General features: G+C 39.5%; 1 protein-coding gene across 4 annotated transcripts in view; it reads right to left on the bottom strand.

Moving 5' to 3' along the window:
* Positions 1 to 22,068, bottom strand: part of Zzef1 (zinc finger ZZ-type and EF-hand domain containing 1) — a 116,108-nt gene that overhangs the window by 54,749 nt on the left and 39,291 nt on the right. For 3 of the 4 annotated variants that reach the window (XM_015505889.2, XM_048798397.1, XM_048798399.1), the window contains 15 exons: positions 20,573 to 20,684; positions 19,351 to 19,563; positions 17,996 to 18,096; positions 16,993 to 17,162; positions 16,080 to 16,213; positions 14,513 to 14,583; positions 13,279 to 13,393; positions 9,194 to 9,353; positions 7,898 to 8,019; positions 7,680 to 7,802; positions 5,990 to 6,156; positions 5,825 to 5,906; positions 4,830 to 5,031; positions 3,432 to 3,580; positions 1,508 to 1,748 (listed from right to left, as the gene is read on the bottom strand). In XM_015505889.2, coding sequence (XP_015361375.1) covers positions 1,508 to 1,748; positions 3,432 to 3,580; positions 4,830 to 5,031; positions 5,825 to 5,906; positions 5,990 to 6,156; positions 7,680 to 7,802; positions 7,898 to 8,019; positions 9,194 to 9,353; positions 13,279 to 13,393; positions 14,513 to 14,583; positions 16,080 to 16,213; positions 16,993 to 17,162; positions 17,996 to 18,096; positions 19,351 to 19,563; positions 20,573 to 20,684 — 2,162 coding nt within the window. The remainder of the gene's footprint in view (positions 1 to 1,507; positions 1,749 to 3,431; positions 3,581 to 4,829; positions 5,032 to 5,824; positions 5,907 to 5,989; positions 6,157 to 7,679; positions 7,803 to 7,897; positions 8,020 to 9,193; positions 9,354 to 13,278; positions 13,394 to 14,512; positions 14,584 to 16,079; positions 16,214 to 16,992; positions 17,163 to 17,995; positions 18,097 to 19,350; positions 19,564 to 20,572; positions 20,685 to 22,068) is intronic. The other variant, XM_048798398.1, reaches the window with a different exon arrangement.

The raw sequence follows: 22,068 nt of genomic DNA, 5'->3' as shown, positions 1-22,068 counted from the left end.
CATTCAACAAGGACAGATTAGAAACAAGCCACATACAGCCAGCTATTTCTAGTTCCCACATTTGATTGTGTGTTTGTCTCCTACAAACACATATGTGGAATGGAACATGGTTTGACTTCTCCCTAGTAGGAAACATTCTGTTTCTCAGCTTTTAACCCACAGGCCTTTATACATTTATTGAAAAGTCCCTCAAGTAACAAGGAGTGTCCAGCTTTCTTACTGTCATTTGATCACAAAAATATATATTGTTTTCTTTTTTCCTTCAAAACCATGCAGGTTCCCTTGTCCCTCTCCCCATTCCTTAGTGAAGATACACTCTCCCATATGATATTTGTTTCCATACATTACTCACATTTCAATGTAGTTTTATTTAGGTGGTGGGCTTTTTTAAAGGAGATGTTAAGATTTGAGAAGTAATTGAGATAGTTTCTCAATCAGGAAATAAAGTGCAATGTGAGAGCTAAAGAACTAAGCAATACATGTTGCAGTGATAATATCAATTATAGTAACATGAGCAATAATCAATCACCTACTCTAAAGGAAGGAAGCATCTATTCTCACTTATTTCATCTGCATCAGAAAGAACACATACCTTGCCAAGCACCTTGGAAAAGCCTAAGCCTTATCTTTTTTTTTTTTTTTAAATATTTAATTTTTAGTTGTAGTTGGACACAATACCTTTTTATTTATTTATTTATTTCTATGTGGTGCTGCGGATCAAACCCAGGGCATTGCACATGCTAGGCAAGTGCTCTACCGCTGAGCCACAACCCCAGCCGTAAGCCTTATCTTTACATAGGATTTGCAATGCTTTTCCCTGAAAAAGTGTGAATGTAGAGAGAGTAGAGATCTTCTGTGTGGATCCTGTTAGGATGTAAGCTGCACATATGAACAACACACAGAGATGGTGCCCTGAGGGAAGTGAGGAAGAGAAATGGTGAAGGGAAGGCTGTCCACAGAGATCCCACCAGAGGCAGCCTGGTGGGATCATGCCACAGAGAAGCTGCAAGTCTAGAGAAAGAGTTAGTACCTTCATTTGCCTCCTTCTACAAGCATGTTATTAGCACAGTCAATAACTTAAATACCTGTGGCTTTAATTGGAATTTCTAGTATGTTGGAGCTAAGGAATTCTAAACCAATTTTACAGATGAGGAAACAGAGGTGCAGGAAGGTTGTCTAATTAACCTGAGCAGTGCAGCTTCTGAGTTTCAGAACCGACACCATTAAGGTTTCTTTCTATTAAATTTCTTGGAAGTTTTCCATGAGAATTCTGGAAAAAGACAAAGTATCTGCTAATTCAGAAACTCAAGGCTACTTGCCACACATAACTATCTGCTAACTATAAATTGGCCATGAATCTTTTGATTGACAAAGTAGAACAAGATGAAGTTTACAGTTGTAGATATGTGTTAACATTTTAGAATTTCTAAATTTTCCCTTAAGATAGGCTTCTTATAACTTAGCAATTAGCCTTCAGATCAAACATATTCCCTGTAATATAAGTTACCATATTTTTGCAGCTTCTCATATAAGTCTGGAGTGCGATACACCAGAGCAGCAAAGGTGGCGTTCACAGCTTGATCAATAGTGGAACCAGCAACTATATCTGTCTTTGGGGCCTGTTTTCTACATGCCTGTATGAATCCTTTGAAAAGTTCTGAATATGGCCCACAGAAGTTCTGAGCAGGCTCTGACTGGGCAAAATCAAGGAGAAAATGGCGGCAGGGATCATCAGGAATGCTCTTAACCTAGGAACAAGAAAAAAAAAAATCACATTTGAAATATTCATCAAAAAGTAAAATTTACTGAGCACCTACTAAGATAAAGCAGAAGTATAAACAAACGGTGCATACTCTCAGGAAGTTTAAATCTATTTTAGGGAGACCAGACAGATGTATATGGGTTAATAAAGGCAAATAAAAATAAAACTTAAATGCATTAAAACTAACACTACCATAAAGCAAAAGATTATCCAGTGCCAAATGCCTAAAGGGGACACCCAGTGCTGAGAACTCAAAGGAAGGAGTTCCTGGCAGGTTAAAGCAATTAAGAAAGCCTCCGAAGGACTTGGGATTAGGGCTGAACCCTGAAGGATGGGAAGGCTTGGCCTTGAGGGATATAACCACTAGCAGAGGTTAAGAGTCAGTGGGGAGACTGACCTGGCCTGAAGTCTCAGCTGGGGAGTGGTGGGAACTAGAGTCAGATAGTTAAGGTGAAAGGAGACTGTAGAGAGCCTTGACTGTCACACTGAGGAGTTTAGACTTCACCCTGTGGGCAACGGGGAGCCATTAATGGTGCTTGGCAGTGGAATGACAAGATAATGCAGTGATTTGAAAAAAAAAAAAAAAACTTGGCAGGTACCAATGTAATAATGCAGGTGTGATGAGGGCCTGGATAAAAATGGAAACAGAGGAAAGGACAGAGATGAACACCATAAGGAAGAATCTACAGGGCTTGCAACTGACTGATAGGAAAGGCAAGAGCAGGGCAGGGATGAAGGGGATGTGAGGGAGCAGTGGCTCTGGGCCTGGGCAAACAATGACTACAACAGAAGTGAGCAGTTAGTAAAGGAGACATTCTGTTTTTTCACTTCAGAGTTAATGGGAGTCAGGACATTAAAATGAAAACGCCTAACAGGAAGATGAAGATATGGAGAAGATACTGGAGTCTGGGAGAAAAAAGAGGGCTGGAAACTGATATTAAGGAATTATTCCCACAGATGGGACAGTTAAAGAGAAAAGAGAGAATAAAGTTTTGGTGGATGGTAGAAAAGGGGAGGAAGCCTGAATATAGCCTACCTTATAGAGAAGAAGGAATGAGAAAGGCCAACGGAGGAGGCACACAGAGAGTTGGATGTAGAGAAGACAGTGGACTATCATGGAATCAAAAAAAGAGAGGGTCTGAAGGAGTTTGATTTAACAGGGAGATAAAGGAGAGTAGAAATGGAGAAAGAGCTACTGACTTTGGCAATTGACCATGGAATAACTTGCAGGGGAAAGAAAGGGAGGGAAAGAAGGAAGGAAGGAGAAATAATAGAAAAAGGGAAGGAGAGATGGAAAGTAGAAACAGAGGGCAAATTTTTTAGTTTTTAAAATATTATGAACAGTTAAATAAAGTGCTACAGCTGTATGGAGAACAAAAGGAATAGCAAAAACCATTTACTCTTAAGTGTGACTCAGTAGGCACTAGAAACAGACTCCACTTGTTTGATTGATAATGCCATCAAGAAAGATTTACTGAATACCTACTATATTTCACTGGAGTCATTCCTTATTTTTGAACACCCATTGCTGACTGGTCCCTGGGGTACACAGTGGGATAACAAATAACAAGGAACAGTTTCTGCCTCAAGGCACTAACAGTTTAATGGGGTGATAAGACATTAGTAAACAGTTTCCACCCAGATGTAAAGATGACAGAAGAGTAAATACCTCCTTCCTATCCTGGTGTGGGTGAGTGGGCCAGCTTGCTTCTAATTCCAACTCTGGACAAATCTGATGCCTGAAGACAGGTTTCCACAAAGGAGAGTTCAGGACTGAAGCCATTTTTGCCTGTGGTATTACCATATTACTTCCTAACTCTGGAAAAAGAAGGTGACTTGTGAGAGTTCTATTTTTTCCTTAATACACTGAGATTCTTTGAACTAACAAAGAAAAGGGTTAAACAAAGAGAGAAAAAAAACAAAAAAACCTAAGAGGAAATTCACTCACATTTCCGAGAAACACATTATAGATTAACCTAAACCACAAGTCCTGAAATGCTGCTGTTCTGTGGGATAACTTCAGTTACAAGGTGTCTTTGAAGTGATTAACCTGTTTACTAAACTGAAAGCCAAATGTAAACTACTTCTAGCACACAATAGGAGGTCATTTAAGAATATTAATTATGGGAAAACATTCACAATTTATAAACTTAATTTTATTAAAAAAATAATTAAATACCCACCATAGATCTAAATAGACACAGAAATAAAGATTAGGTGGAATTTTAAAAATGTTGATAATAGTTATCTCTGGGTGTTAGGAGTAAGGGTGATTCTACTTTTCTTCAATTTTTCTCCAGTATGTAATTTTTCTATGAGCTTTTACTTTTATAATTGGAAAAACTCAAGAGATCATACAGAAATAAATTTACTAGAAAGGTTTATTCTATAAGTTTTATTACTTATAAGAATTTAATAACAAGTTCTATAAATTGAATTTAATAACAAGTTGACCAAATCCATACTCACATATCTATATCTATACATAAATATTTACTCAAACAATATACAATTAATTTATTCTATTTTTCTGCCTTCTGGTTGGAGTATACCTAAATCTACCTCCAAAAATACATTATTATGATGTTGCTAAAAAAATCCAGCTCCCTCTTTCTCTTGTTCTCTTTCAATAGGGGGAATCCACAAAACCCGTTGTGATGTGGGCCAAAGACTGAGTCAAAAAACTTCATGTCAGCCGGGAGTGATGGTGCACACCTATAATCCCAGCAGCTCAGGAGGCTGTGGCAGGAGGATCACAAGTTCAGCAACTTAGCAAGGCCCTAAACTACTTAGCGAAACCCTGTCTCTAAATAATATACCTATTATTTAGGGGATGTGGCTCAGTGGTTAAGCACCCCTGGGTTCAATGCCCAGTACCAAAAAAAAAAGAAATTTCATGTCAATGATGTCAAGTGGACAATTTATTCTGGCTTGGTTTAAAGGAAACTGAACGGAATATTATCAATACCTTGCCCTGATCTTATGTGAAGATGCCACAAGGGAGAGTACATGTTTTGCTCTTAAACACAGTTGTAAGGAGAAGGAAGGGACAGGGCTGTGAACTTACGATACGTAGACTTGAGTGCCATGCACTGGGAGGCGAGGCGTCCCATCAGTCGGGAGACAAGGAGTTGTAAATCTAACCCCCAAGACACAGCAACATCAGGCAGGCCATAGGCAGTGACAGTGAATTTGTAGCCCCACTCATTGTTGCTGCTGTCAGAGTGAAAGAGGAACTGTAGCCGAGGACCATCCTTAAAGGTCACTTTCTAGAGACAGACAAATGTCATGTGGTCAAATAGAGTGAGGAGGAAGCATTTCAGTAGTAAACATGTTCTTTGTGACTCAAAAACTGGTCTCTATTTCCACAAGTGCACAACTACTGAAGGAGAAATGTACAAAGGTGTGACTGAAACACAAAATTTACTGCAACACTCATGAAAAAGCATAATTGGCAGAAAACTACTGCTTAGCTTTCTAAATTCAGATGCCCATCTGCCTACTACCTACTCAGCCAGTGATCACACCTGCTTAGTCCTTTGCTGCCAGCCAAGACCCCTGAGAGCAGAGAGAAGGTCAACAGCCTGGGGCAGCTCTTAATCTCCAACCCAGAGAGAGCAGATCCAATTGTGAACTGGACTCCTGGCTTTCACCATGGTCTGGGCCTTCATTCAGATCCACCAGTCCGTCCTTGACAAGAGTGACAGATCCTCATTTATTCTGGACAATGCTGAAAGAGTCTGGGGGTTGGTAAACTTTTCCTATAAAGAACGCAGGTGGCCAATATTTTAGATTTTTCAGGTCACACAATCCGTGTTGTGATCATTCAACCCTGCCAAAGCAGTACCAAAGTGGCTATAAGAGATAAAAGGGAATGGTTGTGTTTCAAATCTTTTTTATTTATAAAACAGGCAACAGATAGTAGTTTGTCAACTTTGATACAAATCTTACTTTTATTAAAGTGTAATATAAATGCTTCCCTTCAAAGATTACACCTCTTGCTCTAAGGGTTGACAGAATTGCTACAGAAGTGTTTCATTTATTTCTAAGAATATCACTCACCTTAGGCCATTTGTAAGTGCCGACTTTTGTGTCATAGCGTGTTTTCCCACCTCTAGCATCAGTAAATTCCAGGTAATCATATCTGTGAAAGCATAATCTTTATTACTTTTCTTCTCTTGTTTTTGACCCATTATTGCTAGGGAGAAAAGAACATGTAAGTCTTACCTTTTTTCAGTTTCACACCTTTCGTCAAATTCCACCTCAAAATAGGTTGCCCCTGGGCTAACAAAGACAGACACCTCGTGGCAGTTATTTTCATAGTTGTGGGCAGACTCTTTGGTCCATGTATGCAGAACCACAGGCTGTTCTTGCTGCCAGGTCTCTACATCCAGCTAAGCAAACAAGTGAGTCAAGAAAAGACAGTATTTGGGCTGGGGTTGTGGCTCAGTGGTGGAGTGCTTGCCTAGCATGTGTGAAGCACTAGGTTCGATTCTCAGCACCACATAAAAATAAATAAATAAAAGGTCCATTGACAATTAAAAAAATATTTTTTAAAAAAGATAGTATTCATCACTCCACACCCAGCCATACGCAATAGGCTTTCTCTATCAGTGCTGTAGGCACATGAGCTTTGACAGCCCCACGCTGTCATGCAGGCTAAAAGACACCTGACCTTCCCATCTGAACAGAGATCAACAGATGTCTATCATTCAGCAAGGTAGACATGTGCTTTTAGTCTACTGTAGGAACTCTGGGATCAGTCTTTATCTTTTTTGCACTTGCCCTGGATCAAACCCAAGGCCTCACATATGTAGCCAAGTGTTCTACCACTGAGCTACATCCCCAGCCCAGAACTATTTCTTTTTTGGTACTGGTGATTGAACCCAGGGGGACTTAACCACTAAGCCAAATACCTAGCCAGTGTGGTCAAATAGATGTGAGGAGGAAGCATTTCAGTCGTAAACACGTTCTTTGTGACTCAAAAACTGGTCTCTATTTTTTGAGACAGAGTCTCTCTGATTGCTTAGTGCTTTGCTGGCTTTGAACTTGTGATCCTCCTGTCTCAGCCTCCTAAGCTGCTGGGATTACAGGCATGCACCACCACACTTAGCCAGAACTATTTCTTACAAATCATTGACAATATGTATTTCCAGTGGGGTGGGGGAAGAACACTGAATTAAGAGTTTAAAGGCCTCATATTCCTACTTGGGACCTCAGCAAATCTAAGACCACTATCTCTCTTTGAATCTTTGCTTTTTAAAAAACCTATTAAGTATATGCCCTTTCTACTGCTAAGGGTTTTTGTGATACTTAAATAAGACTGTGAAAAAACTTTGTGTACTATAAGATTAAGTAAGAGAGACAATTCTTTTAAATGTCAGACTTTCTAACCTGCCTTTTTTTGGGGAGGCAGCGGGTACCGGGGATTGAACCGGAGGGTGCTTAATCATTGAGCCACATCCCCTGCCCTTTTTATTTTTATTTTGAGACAGGGTCTTGCTATGTTGCTTAGGGTCTCCGTAAATCACCAAGGCATGCTTTAAATTTGTGCTCCTCCTGCTTCAGCCTTCTAAATTGCTAGGAAAACAGTCATGTGCCACTAGGCCTAGTTCTAATTTGCCTTTCAACATACATTTTCTCTTCTAGACTTCAATGATTATTCACATATATGGATCTTATGTAACTTTTGTGTTATAATTGCATAATTTACTCTTTGTATCTCCTTTCTAATGCTGACTATGACAAATAAACTTGGATCACCATTTATTCTCTTTGTTGAAAAAAACCACCAATAAAATTGCCTTCTAGAGGCAACTTATTTGTGAAGATCTATAGTCAGTGGTATGTTCCATTCAGTACGGTCACATCTCTTTTGAGAGGAAGCAACACAGGGTCAAACACCCACTCAAGTTACCTTATTTGGCCCTCCTTCAGGGTCACTGCAGAGCTTCTTCAATAGCTCTGTTAGGGTACTGAACTCTCTCAAGAGTGTGCAGTGTGAAATGTCTAAAGTGCAGAAGTCCAACAGGAAGATGACCTAAAGAAAGATGAACAAAGGCACCCAGTGTCCACCTCAGGCCCTGCCTGGGGTACTGATCACCAACCCCTACTCTGCTTGTTACATTTTCTTACCAGTTGACGAGCTGCCATCGAAAACACTGAATTACATAATTTTTCTACTATGGTTTTCCCACTATACTGTGACAAAAGGGATTCCAAAATCACTCTCATGCTTGCCAGAAACTGTGCCACATCTATCAAAACATAAAGAAAGCGGTTAATATTTTATACGGAGGGAATATCACTTGCTTAGTTGTTACCAAGAACAAAGCCAGAGAGGACCACAGAAGCTGTGTGTGTGTGTAAGACTCAACAATAGAAGACCAGGGGACCACCAAGCACCATCCAAATGCTTTCCTCTGGAAGGGAAAGCAATGCAAATTTCAGTAAAAGGTTACTTTTAAAGAGATGTTTTCTGTCTTTGTTAGTTTTTGATGAAGTGGAGATATCACTTTTATAAGTGAAGTTACATTGTCAGTGGGCCCAGCTCTCAGCATCCTTTTTTCCTTTAGTATACAATGGGCTCAGGCATTAGGGGCACCAATCTGAAGGAACAGGTTCCAATTATAGGACTCAGTACCCTAAGCATTTATGCCATGGCTGCTCAGGGCAAGTTTGATGAAACCAAACTTTTCCCACCCAATTTCTCAGAACTTGTTAGTTTCATATAATTTTCTGTGGGTTTACAGGACATGAATTTGAGTACTTCAGGACTGGCAGAGGTCACAGCAGTATTCATACACCTTGGATGCTAAAAGCTCAAAACTCTTTTTTAGATGACTTGATTAAGCCAGGGATGACAGACTATCCTGACAAGTGAGACATCATCTAAGAGTGCTGTGTGACTGAAGAGAGAATGTCAGGTTATGGAATGACCCAATTCCTCAAAAAAAATACTAAGACATATACCACATTCAAATAGGAAATTCTGAGCAAAAAGACATACTATAGAATTCTATTTTAAGAGGGCAAAAGTTACCCTATTCAGTTTTTTGGTTTTATTTTGTGTTTTTTGTTCTTGTGGCACTGGGGATTGAATCCAGTAGAGTTCTACCACCGAGGAACATCCCCAGCCCCTTTTATTTCTAATCTTGAGACAGGGTCTCACTAAGGTGCTGAGGGTCTTGCCAAATTTCTGAAGCTGGCTTCAAACTTGTAATTCTCCTGGCTTAGCTTCCCAAGTAGCTGGGATTATAGGTGTGCATCACTGCACCCAGCATAGATCTGAACTCTAATAAAGAACCTAGTGAAAAAAAAAAAAAAAAAAAAGAACCAAGTGTACATCTCTGTGTGAGTTACGAAAGAGAAAGTTTTTGTGCAGAGTTAAATCCAGACACCTGCTCTTGTGTATTTAATATCAACACTCACATTTTTCGATAAGGTCCACGGCCAGGCCTTTGGCTGCTGTGTCAGTTGCCTTTAGCTGCAGATAGCACCAGGAGAGCAGGCTGCCTTGGACAGACCAGAAGAGGGAGAGGAGCACAGAGCCAGCCTCCCCTTGGGTCCCACTGAGCATCAACAGCTCACACTACAAGGAAGCAGACAAATACAAAATGTCCCAAGCAGGCTACTCAAAGAATACAGCCAAGGGCCCTCTATGGGAGCAGCTATTACTAGCAAAAAAAAAACAAAACAAAACAAAAAAAAAAAAAACAAAAAATACTACCTGTATGGGGAATAGTCTCAGAAGAGTTTTCAACCCAGAAGTGAACAAGAAAGATGGCATTATGAAAACTCCTCTCTTGCCCTGCAATTTTCAGAAACTTTACAGCAATGTTTTCTGCTCCATGGGATATTTCCTTCCGCAGCTCAGGAACCCACCCCACTGCTTATTTCTTCCCTGTTTTACATCTTGAAATTTCTTTTCTCTTTGGCTCCTTCTCGTGAGCTTTCAGTTAAATTTTTCTCACCTTAAAATAAATCTTCATCTTTCCATGGCTCTCTAACCACCATCTTTGTTATTGGGAGTTTCTTTGAAGTATCACCTGACCTTTAGAGATAAACTCCTACACATAAATATCATGAGGTATGCTTGTATTGGCACTGTCACAGGCTCAAGCTGGAACTAACCCAACAATCCCTCCAAAGTAAAAATGGATTAAAAAAAAGTGTGACATGTTTATGGAGGGAATACTGCACACCAGGGAAAGTATATGACAACACATGTATCAACATGAATGAATCTCAAAACATGCCACAAAAAGATTGTACACATATGATTCTGTTAAATGACAAAATCAGGAAAAATAAACACATTGGGTATGGATAACTACAAAGAAAAAGAAAAATAAGGAATGATGAACACAAACTTCAGAATGGTGGCTGTAGCTGTTGAGGAAAGTGGAAGGTGAGCCATGAAAAGACATGGGGATGGGGGGGACGGGATTTCAAAGATACTAGTAATGTTCTAATACTTAAATGAGAGTTGTTTCTGTAAGCCATCTGTACACACACACTCTTTCATGAGTGTGTGTATGTGCATGTGAGGGTCCTGGAGATTGAACCCAGGGGTGCTCTATCACTGAGCTTCACCCTAACTCATCTTTATTTCTTATTATGAGAAAGGGTCTTGTTAAGCTAAGGCTTGCCTTGAACTTGTGATCCTCCTACCTCAGCCTCCACATAGCTGGGATTATAGGTGTGGGCCACGGCACCTTGTCATATATACTCATATATATCTACCTCATTTTTAGAAGTTGCCTCTATCTTCTGAGGCTTTGCTTTCCCCTTCCCTCCCACTCTGCTGCTTCTGTGGATACCACTCCCCTCAGACACCATTTACCACCTAGCGAGCAAATCCTTCCCACTGAACCTCAGAGACTCTTTGACCTCTATCCCCTATGAAGCTCTGTCTCCTCCCCAAGCTTCTGTTTCTCCTGAATTTCTTCCTGAGACTCTACCCCTTCTCTGTAAGATTGCCTCAAGAAACACATGGATGACATGATACTATCTCTATTTAAGACTTCAACTATCATTTGTTTTTTACTGATTACAATCTCCAGCACTGACTACTACCCTGAGTGCAACCAGTATTAACATCTGAACACTGGCAGAACTATGAACTAAGCATGCTTAGCGTCCACCCATTATCACTCCTGCTCTTTGAACACCTGCTCCTCCCCACCTTGTCACAAGCTTCTGTGTGTGCCAGTCCCTCCATCTACAGTGCCATTCTGTTCTTCTTTGCTTGCTTAAGCCTTATTCATGGTCTTGTGCAGAGCTTTAGCATCATCTTCTCGAAAATGCCTTTTCTCAGCTCTACCAGACATGGTGAGGTATGAATCCCTGACTCCCCCAAGGACCCCATACCCACCTTCTGACAGTTCTTGCCATGTGGTCAGAATTGTCTAATCACACATTTGTCTGATCTCAAGACTGGGCTCTGCCATCACTGTATCTGCTGTGCCTAGAACAGGGTCTCATACATAGCAGGTATTCAGCGATACCGTTGAGTTAACAGACTTAGCAGAAAAATTTCATGCTAGGTATACTTTGGATCACCTTTACATTTTTCCTCTAAACTAATTCTACCTCTTTAACATAACCATAAATGCCTCCATGAATGATAATTCAAGGAATTCTGTTAATGGCTACAGTGATCTCTGGCCTATGAGGTCCAATAATATCTGTAACCTCTGTATCACAGATGAGTGGAGGAGAAAAAAGGACAAGTATTTGATCTCCATATGGTAATAGTTAGAGGAAATTCTCTTGGACAAATGCCACCTTGCTTCCCCACATATATCTTAAAGCAAGTGTGGCTTAGTGGAAAGAGGATAAGACTTAGAGTCCAATGGCCTAAGTTTCAGCAGCATCTATGAATACCAGGTGGGAACCCTGAGGTTTTTTGCCCAATGGAACTGATGATATGACTTTAGTGGAAGAACTGGTTAGGGTAAGAGCTCAGATAAAGTTTCAAGGGTTTGTGTAACAGGTATAATTTAGGTGAGCTTCCAAGAGAAAGAGAAGGTGTGGGAAATGGTAAAAATAAAGATAGAGATGAGAATGGCAAATCAGAGCAGAGAACAAGTAAGGATGAGCAATAGGCTGGAATGAGAATTTGAAGGAAAACAAGAGGTAGGCAGAAGAGTCTGGAAATAAGACAGAAAGCACAATGAAAATAAGAGAAAATTAATGTGACAGTGGAAAACAGAGAACCAATCAGGTATAAAGAATTAATGTTAGCTTAAAGAAAATAGGCACCATAGTGAAATCCCAACCCTGGATTTAAAGCAATAACAGGCCTAAATAACAATCAGCATCAGTGTGACTGTGGCAGATAATCTAGTCAGATTATAAGCTCTCTAAGGACACCATAAGTGAACTGGTGGTGGTGGGAGGGAGATAACTATTCACTGGCCTATTGCTCCAGCCTGTGAGGAATGAATAAAATCATGGCTCTAACAGCAACTTGAGAACAGTAAAGCACTATCAAAAATATAAAAGATTTAAAGACACTAAGTTCAGTTACAAGAAACAGATAAGTTGCCTTGACATCCATATCATTAAATATCTCAAGGGTATGGTGTGGACTGTCCTACCATAACACCTCTTCTCTCTGGTTCCTATATTTAGCCCTATGAGGTAGTTCTTGGCTCCTAGGAAAGCACTTCTCTCTTTTCCAAATCTCTTGGGAGTGCTTGGTAAAAATGCACATTCTTAAACCTATCTTTAGACATTCCAAATCAGTAGCTTGGGGTAGGACCTGGAAATTATTATTTTTTTCACTATTCCTGGTGCTTCCCATCATTAAGAGCATGAACTACATTTTGAGAAGCAAAACCTTTCATATGAAAAAAAGAAGTACAAAGTTTAAAAAATATCATTAACATGGGAAAAAGAGACTACATTTTCAGATTTGATTAGTCTTCAAATTTACTAAGTAATCAGTTTTTTTTTAAATGTCAAAACAGTTTTCCACAAAATTCACATCACAAATATATAACTACGTGTTGGGCTGACCACTGATAGTATCAGGGTCCTTGATTACAAATCCATTCCTCTTTTTTCACAGAAGTCTTTTTTTTTTTTTTAAATAAACTCATCAATGAGTTTTGCCCTTCTTTTTTTTTTTTTTTAAGAGAGAGAGAATTTTAATATTTATTTATTTTTAGTTTTCGGCGGACACAACATCTTTGTTGTATGTGGTGCTAAGGATTGAACCTGAGCCACACACATGCTAGGCAAGCACGCTACCGCTTGAGCCACATCCCCAGCCCCTCACAGAAGTCTTAATAAGCACATCTGTGCTTTTACTCCTTGCTGACTACCAGGGGACAGGAAAGGAAAGGTCCCCTTACTTGTTCATAGGGGTTAGCTGGGAAACCTCTGTGTTCATGTGTAATCATCAAGTCATACTGTAGATAAGGGCTAAAGGACAGGCATAGCGACTACCATATCATGTGTTCCTAAAAGCACAAGGCAAAGAAGAGAGAGAGGAAGCCATGAGATACCTCTCGAGCAGCAACAGAGAGGAGGGTGTTCATGACTGCCAGGACTTCACTGATGTTCATGTCAGCCAGGTCACTTTTCTCAGGTAAAAGTAGAAGGCCGCCTGGATCCTTATCACTGAAAATACACAAATTAGTCACCATATCTGGTTTCAAGAAGGGGATTTTCATGTTTTCTGTCTTAAAAAATCCCAGAAAGATTTCAGTATCAGTTCTATGGGACGGAAAGAGTCTGCATCAGGAAGATAAACCATGATTCCAGCTAAGACTGTGTCACTATCTGTCCACATACCCTTCTGTAAGCACAGACTCAGAAATCCTCCAGGCCTTAGAAAAGATCCTAAGGAATATGTCTAATGAGTAAATCACCTTGGCCACCAAAAAGAAATACTGACCTCATGAATGCTAACTGGACAATCCAGGCTAATGATTCCCTACTTCAAATGTTGTTCAGATAATGGCCCCAGGCTCTTCCATCATCCTTGCTATTTGATTCTGGAAACATTTTATATAGCTAGCCTTGTAAGTCAGGCAATCCGTACCAGGCTCAGTCTGACTTGCAGGCAGGTGTTTGAGCTATTAGCTTTCTTCCTCCATCAAGAGTCTATACCTGGGGGCTGGGGCTATAGCTCAGTGGATGAGTGCTTGCCTAGCACATGTGAAGCACTGAGTTCAATCCTCAATAAGATAAATAAATAATAAAGGTACCTGTCCATGTACAACTAAATTTTATATATCTATAGATATATATTTGTAGTGTTTTGATTAACAAAGAAGCTAATGGTCCTGTGGGCTGCGTTTCTTTGATAATCAAAACACTACAAATCTCCAAGCCTCCCCTCCTGGAACCTTTCTTCTGTGAACTACAATTCTGTGCTTTTACAGTTGGTTTTAATGTAATTGGGTTTGTACACTTGAGTACAGAACCCCAACTTCTTTGGCTTTTTTAGTTTTTGTCTTTAAAACTTATTTAGAAAGTGAAGAACTCAAAGAAGCCTTCAGCAGGTTCAACTCTAACTCATTTTATAATGATTGGAACTTGGACTAAGCTCTTGACAAGGCTATAATTCAACCAGTATTTTAATCGTCCTTGTTCCTAGTAATAATTCACTCCAGAAATTGAGCTTTCTAGTAGGGCAGGAAAAGTACTACTCCAAATGACATGGAAGGAGGGGATAGCTAAAGAAAATGACTTTGCAGAGATCTGAAATATTTGACAATTGAAGTATGATCTTACCTAAAATATGTGCATAGTGAACGGAAAGTGAGCTGCAGGGACTGCTTGTGCTCTTGCTCAGTGACATTCTTCTACAAAACCAGAAAGTGTACATTCAAAAAAAATCTATCCCATGACATTCCAAAGACCTATAAAAGCATGAAATACCACCACCCACTGGTCCATAGTATGAGGAGAGCAGGGCCTGGACCATATTACAGTAACCACCTAAAACCTGGTCCAGTGCTAAGAAGCAGCAGAACCAACCATCCACACAAAAGATGGCAGGTGACTTTGGTTCCCTGCCAAAGGTAACATCTGTAAGCCTTCCTGTAGAAAAGCCTGATACAAATGTTCAGACAATGGACCTCCAGAGGATATATACTCTTTATCATTGGGAATGCCATCCCCAGAGCAAAAGGCAAAGACAGTGCAATTCTCATGAACTTTCTGTATTTAATCAGGATCAAAGCTTTTCCTTTGTCTTGTACGTTTACAGTCTATGCTGTCAGTAATAGGAAATAGATAGACCTTCTGGTGGGACTACCAGGCTACTTTGGGGGAATTTTATTTTTTCTTAAATAAATGTACTGAACACTTTCTTCAATATAAGGCACTGACAAGGGATTTCCAGAGAATTTAAGCCCAGGGCCCTGCCTGGCACAGCACAGTGGGGAGCTAAGATAAGGTCACAATAAACATAATTACCTAAAGAAAGAACTATTTAGAATGGTGAAAAGTCAGCAGTGCTATTCAATTCATCAGCATGAGAAGGTAAAAAAACAATCCTCATTGCTGCTGTCTGAAGGGATGGGCAAGGCAAAAGAGACAAGATTGCATTGCTAACAGACACCAATGTCATTCTAGAGATCATATGTTCTCTTTCTACTTATCATGTGAGACACGTGTGAGAAAAAAAAAAAAAATCATTTGCTCAGCCACCTGGTGAATGCTTCCAGCAAAGAAGTGAAACAGATTTTTGTATAGGATACTCCATTTGGTAAAATAATGCTTATAAATACTGAAAGCATCTTTCATTCCTGGTATGAAGTCTGAAAAACATGGAGAAGGGGTCTAGGAGGGAGAAGAAAACCAGCTGAAGATCAAAACTTGGTCATATTTTCTTTACAGATCTATATTGAAATAGTTTGAATAAAATACAACAGGGATTTACCTCAAAATGATACTGGATTGTGGGGAAAAGAGTAGGTGAAGCATTTTATACATGAAATAAAATTAGCCCAAGTTCATCAATGTTGAAGCTAGATGATTAGTACATTTGGGGCTGATAGGAGTTATTATACTATTTAGTCAACTTTGGTATTCATTTTAAACTTTCCCATATTTGGGAAATAAAAATAAAACAAAATTTTATTGAAGGCAAGTCATAAAGATGGAGACTAAATTGTGACTTTGTGAGATAACACTTGTGAAACACAGATGAAATACTGTCCTTGTCCTTTGATATCTGTGTGTCCCCCACAATTGGGAAATTAAAACTGACAATATATTCAGAGAGAACAAAGATTAATAGATCTCATCCTAATAGACTTCAGGAATGGGAACTGTCCTTTCAGATAATAATTACCATCATGGTGAAGAGATGGTTCCGTCGGGTCTGTCGATCAGGAAAGAAGATGGCAGCTCCATTGAGAAGGGTGTTCCTGACCTCTTGTTTTAATATCTCCATGGGCATGGAATCTCCATCCACCCTATCTACCACTAATAAAAATGAACAATGGAATCAACTTTAATATGTTCCATCTATTCACTTACAATACATACCGCTAAAAACTGGTGAACAAAACTCTCCGTTTTATAGTTAATATCAGAACAAGAATTGCTTTTGTACAGGTTAGGCAGTATAAGAATATTATTTTTTTGTTAACATTTAGCTAAAACAAAGACGATATATGTCAGTTCTTATTTCTTTCTCTGTTCTTTTGAGATATAACCTGGAAAAACCTTAAAAATACTGTCAGATTGTCTCGTTTCATCTTCAATTTGTCACTGTAATCTCTTCACCTCAGCCTTGATTGAGGTTAAGACTGAATAGTATGGCTGGGTGTGGTGGTGTATGCCTGTAATCCTGTGGCTTGGGAGGCTGAGGCAGGAGGATCACAAGTTCAAAGCCAGCTTCAGCAATTTAGCCAGGCCATGAACAACTTAGTGAGATACTCTCTTCAAATAAAAAATAAAATGGGCTGGGGATGTGGCTCAGTGGTTAAGCACCTCTGGGTTCAACCCCTGGTACCCACCCCCCCCCCCAAAAAAAAGAGCTCAAAACTGAATAATGTAACAGTAATTATTCTCACTGTGATACAGGAGAAAATGGTAGGAAGAGAAGTCAGTTGATAAAGAAATAAATTTGGAACTTGAAATGGTAATTCAAAGAAACCCACCACAGCAATCCCTTTCTGGTTTGCATGAACACAGGAACCTCCCCATGCCAGCAAGAGGCCAGCGCAGGGTTGTATTCAGGGAATTCCCCAAATCCTTACCATCACATAAGTGTATGTAGAGCTCCTTGGCAGCCTCCACGCCCTCAGGGCGCTGGGTTGGAGGCTTTTCTTCCCCAGAGGCAGCCAGTGCCTCTCCCTGCAGCACTGAGAAGCAACTCTGGAGGAGGCGCAGCAGCAAGGTTTGGGCACATATGCACTCTTCCCTTGGGCTGCAGAAGGACAAAAAACATCAGAGAGCAAAAGAGCAAGTTGCCTTCACCCTCCAAAGCCATACAGTGGTCTACAGAGGACTCGCCTCTGGATAACAGGCTTAACAAAAAAGAATGCCAAGCAAGAGGAAGGGCAGAACAGCAAGAATACTGTACTAGGAGTCTGAAACGCAGGCCTCATCTGACGCTGCCCTCCACTGAGAAGGAAATTCATTTCTGATCCTGCCATTTCATCTGTATAATGAGGATGAGTAACTTGGGAACACAATGTTTCAGATTTTGAACTTTTTCTGATCTTGGAATATATGTACACACGAGATATTTGTTGGTGGGATCCGAGTCTAAACATGAAATACATTAATGTTTCATATACACCTTATACAAATAGTCTGAAGACATCTTCATACAGTATTTTCAGTGTATCTGTAGTTGTTGGTTAATTTTTAGTGTACCCGTGTTTTGACTGCAGTTCATCACGTGAGGTCAGGTATGGAATTTTCTACTTGTGGTACATAAAAAGTTTCAGATTTCTGGAGCATGTTTCAGATTCTCAGATTAGGGATGCTCAACATGTACTACTAAAATATTCGACCTGCTTATCCTAAAAGTTGTGAAGTTAATCAAGTAAGAAAACATCTGTGAAAGCACTTCTTAAAGTATTTCATCAAAATTTAAGGTATTTTTTTTCCAATAATAACCAAATCTTTCAAATCAGAATAATATATACGAGTAGAAAGTTAAAAAAAAAAAAAAAGAACAAACTGTCCATTCAGAATTGCAAAACTCAATGTTTTCACTTTTGTTTGTGATTATCATAACAAATTCTGACCTACTTTTGCTTTAGTTTACTGTAAAAATTCCAGAAGATCTGCAAATCAAGACCCGTAAAGTCCAGAAAAGATTTATATTTTAGGCCACTTTCCTTCTGCTGTACCTAAAAAAATCATAAAGACCAGAAAAAGCAAAATTAAAAAAATGCATTTACAGCAATATTGTAATGCCTTTGTTAACTCATTGTTAAGGAGTGAGGTGGCTTCACATGAGTGAAATTCTCATATAACTGACACTCTTAACTACTAAATGTTTGTCAGGAACTATTTCTGGTATAAAGTTTTCTAAAATATGTATGTGTATGTACAATTTATATACATTGTATAAATTTATATATATTGTACATTCACACATATTTATATATATGTATGTACATACATATATATAAATGTATATATACACATAACCCTCTTAACACACACACCATACACACATCTGCAAAAGTCTCCTAACTTCATAACGCAGCACAGTCTTTACCTGATGGTGATTAATGTCCAGGACCTGTCTGACCCTTTCCTGCACATGGACTGAACTTCTGTTGTAAATCCACCTGCTATTCCTAGGTCTCTCCCTCTAATTTGCTCTTTTCTGTTGCAATATGAGCTCTTAGATGACAGAAACCAAACTAGTCATATATGTACACTGAGTCACCAGCCTCTAACTGTCCTGAGGAAAATGAAAGCCAGGAGCAGACACTGTTGTATACACCCATGAGAGGGCTCCACTGGATTCCTGAGATGAGATGTGTACTCCATGGTAATGTTTATAGTAATCTTCCATTGAATAAATTGTCATTGGGTTTTATTAGTGGCTATAAAAGTTGGTATCAAACCCACAAATGATTTTAAATCCTGACATTTTAGTAAACAAATAAAATTCACCTAAACTTCAATAATAATTATCTTAAGACTTAAAAAAGACATAAGCCTCATGAATTTACTTTACCTTCCTCCCCTGGGCAACCATTGCTGGGGACCCTTTATTTTTTAATTTTATTGTTTTGTAGTGCTGGAGGTGGATCCTAGGGTCTTATGCATACTAAGCAGACATTCTATCACTGAGCTACACACCCAGTCCTATGGCTAGAGAACTTTAAGCAGTGTTTGCAGGTCTATTTGAAGAGAGATCACAACAATGGCCACATGCCACTTAGTCTTTCACTGGCTAATGCCATAAGTGCCCAATATTCCACTTTCCTTGGCTCTTCAATGTCATTACAGAAGCATGATGTCTGTTATACACATTCATACTGCCATGGTATAAGTAGACCCAGGTTTACTGGTTGGTGTTCATTTCTTTTAACACTGTCATTTGTTTTTCCTAAAGAAATGTGGTGTAACAACTAAGGAAAGCCTACCAGGTCATGGGCGAGTTGCTGGATGAACTGAAGAGTCCTGAGGAGCAGGGTGGCCCCACAGACACTCTCTGTGTCCTTTCTGCAGTGGGCACAGAGGATGTTTTGCTCTGCCTCTGCTCTTGCAGGCCGGAGGTACCCACTGATGCTCAAGCCTTGCACTCCCAAGCGCTCTGCTGACTCCTGACGGGTGCAGAGGAACTTCACCATCAAATACTAGAAGGGGAAAAAGAGATTTCAAGAGGACTCAGAATCCCTAAATACAATAAAAGTGGGGAAAAGAGTTTTGTGGGGAGGTTCCAGATTTTAATAATTTATTAGATACCATCATGCCCACTAGTTCGGATACAAAATCTACGTCCAGTATCTATAACAAACAGAAAAACAGATAGTACAAATGCAGAATTAAGTCAGGTTTTGGTAAAGATCATCCTAAGAGAAATAGCCCTCTTCAAGGCAAAAACAGAATAAGAGAAGTATATTTGCCATTTAGTATGGTCACTTAAAAACAAAAATCAGATATGTGATGAAAACACACATGCCTTCAATGCCCTGAGGAACTGTGTCCAAGTCCCCAACTGATACATGCAACTCAAGTGCTGGAAGCCCAGGAAACAGTCTTATCTGCTCAAAGCTAGGCTATTTTCAAAGTCCAACTTTTGTATAATCAACCTGCTTCTTAGAGTTTAAGTTATAATCTACTACTTAACTGCATAAATATCTACTGAGCATCTGATTTGTGTAAGTCCTAAAGATAGTTCTGAATTCTCTTACGTGTAAGATTTATGCTTGAGGTTAAAAAAAAAAATTAAGCAGCCAGATGGTCATTGCTTCTTTTGCAGCCATGGAAAAACATATCTCTGCATTTATACATGGACTTACTGCTCTCACAGTCTGAGATGCCTACTCTACATATCTTAGCCTGGCTAAAGATGAAGGCTAGTCAATTTCTAAAACTTGGCATCATATCACAATTCCTGGGAAGCCTTCCTGGGTGAATTGCAGGCTGGGTAGAATATTCTGCATCTGGGCTGCAAAAGCACTCTGAATTTCCCTTTATCACAGCCCATATCACATCTCTCTCTTTCACTAGACTAGAAACTCCTTGAGGTCAATCCTTCTCTGAGGTTCAGTGTTGGCACAGGACTGGTAAACAAGCAGTACAATGTATACAAAATAAAAGCAGGGCAGCAGGCAAACATATGAAGGCCACACTTATGCTTACTTTGGCAACTCTGCACTGCTGCAATTTGACATCTGCTTCATCCCACTCTTCTTCCAGCTCAAACCAGCCAATAGGATCATCCTCTCCCAGGTCATCAGATGAGCAACCAATCCTGTGAACACAAGGGTAATCACAAAACATTTTTCTATTTCTAAACTTCTCTAGTGTTTGTCAAGTGAGGCATCACCTGGTGGCATTTAGCTTGTATAGAAAGCCTGTCAGTGACCAATTAGGGACTGGGTGTGGCACCTGGTACTGTTGGAATACAAAAGGTAGTGATGGCAATTGCCTCTCCATCTCTCAGACTTCTTATCTGTAAATTGGGAACTATGTCAGACTCAAATATAATTTGGGAACTAAGAAGAAAGTGTGCTTCTCTAAATAAATAGCTCATCTAAAGAATGAAACATGAAGTGAGGAGCCTTAATTGAGATTCTTAGGAGGAAGATACAAATAAGGGCAGTCCTAGAAAGAACTAAGGAGAGATTTATTTTCTTCCCTAGGTCTGGTTAATATGTGTATGACCAGCCTAGATGAACACTTTCACACCTTGGAGCTCCGACAAAACAAAATAAAACAAAACACCCCAAAACCCCAGCCTTCATAATCCTCAGAATTCTTTCCTGTTCCTTAAGAAATCCTTCCAGGAAAGCATTCCAGTCTTTAAGCCATAGAAACACAACTGTGAGCCATTTCTTTTTGAAAACTAGGTACTAGTTGTACATGGTGGTATGTGCCTGCAGTTCCAGATACTTAGGAGTCTGAGATGGGAAGATTGCTTGAGCATATAAATTTGAGACCAGCCTGGGTAACACAGTGAGACCCCATCTCAAAAACAAATAAATAAATAAATATTTAAAAAATGCATATCTTGGGGCTGGGGATGTGGCTCAAGTGGTAGAGCGCTCGCCTGGAGTGCGTGCGGCCCGGGTTCGATCCTCAGCACCACATACAAACAAAGATGTTGTGTCCGCCTAAAACTAAAATAAATAAATAAATAAATATTAAAAAAAAATGCATATCTATTAAAAAACTGCATTTAAAAATATTTTTAATTACAGGTAGACCAAACTTTATTTATTTATTTGTTTGTTTGTTTGTTTTTATGTGGTGTTGAGGATCCAACTCAGGGCCTCACATGTGCAAGGCAAGCGCTCTACCACTGAGTCACAACCCCAGCCCTTAAAAAACTGCATTCTTTAATGATACTCCCTTTTCAGGAATTAAACAATTAAGAAGAAGAAGGTGGCTGTCTTTTCAAATAACATTCCTAAAACATTACACTATTCTGGCTGTGATACAGTTACCAAGCTAGGAACACATGACGGATATGTTCAGAATAGTTCAGGCTGCATGGATACCAGCAACAAACTCTGGGAACTATGACAAGAAGAAGAAAGACAATCCAGAGTAGATTCTGGAATAGAGGGGAAAAAAATGTTCTAGTAACATAAGCGGTTCTTGGCACAAACCTTTTGTGATACAATTAACCCTTA

Source organism: Marmota marmota, unplaced genomic scaffold (assembly GCF_001458135.2).
Source record: "Marmota marmota marmota unplaced genomic scaffold, marMar, whole genome shotgun sequence".
Lineage (NCBI taxonomy): Eukaryota > Metazoa > Chordata > Mammalia > Rodentia > Sciuridae > Marmota > Marmota marmota.
Note: the sequence above shows the minus strand (reverse complement) of the source record. Positions and strands in the feature narration are given on the sequence as shown.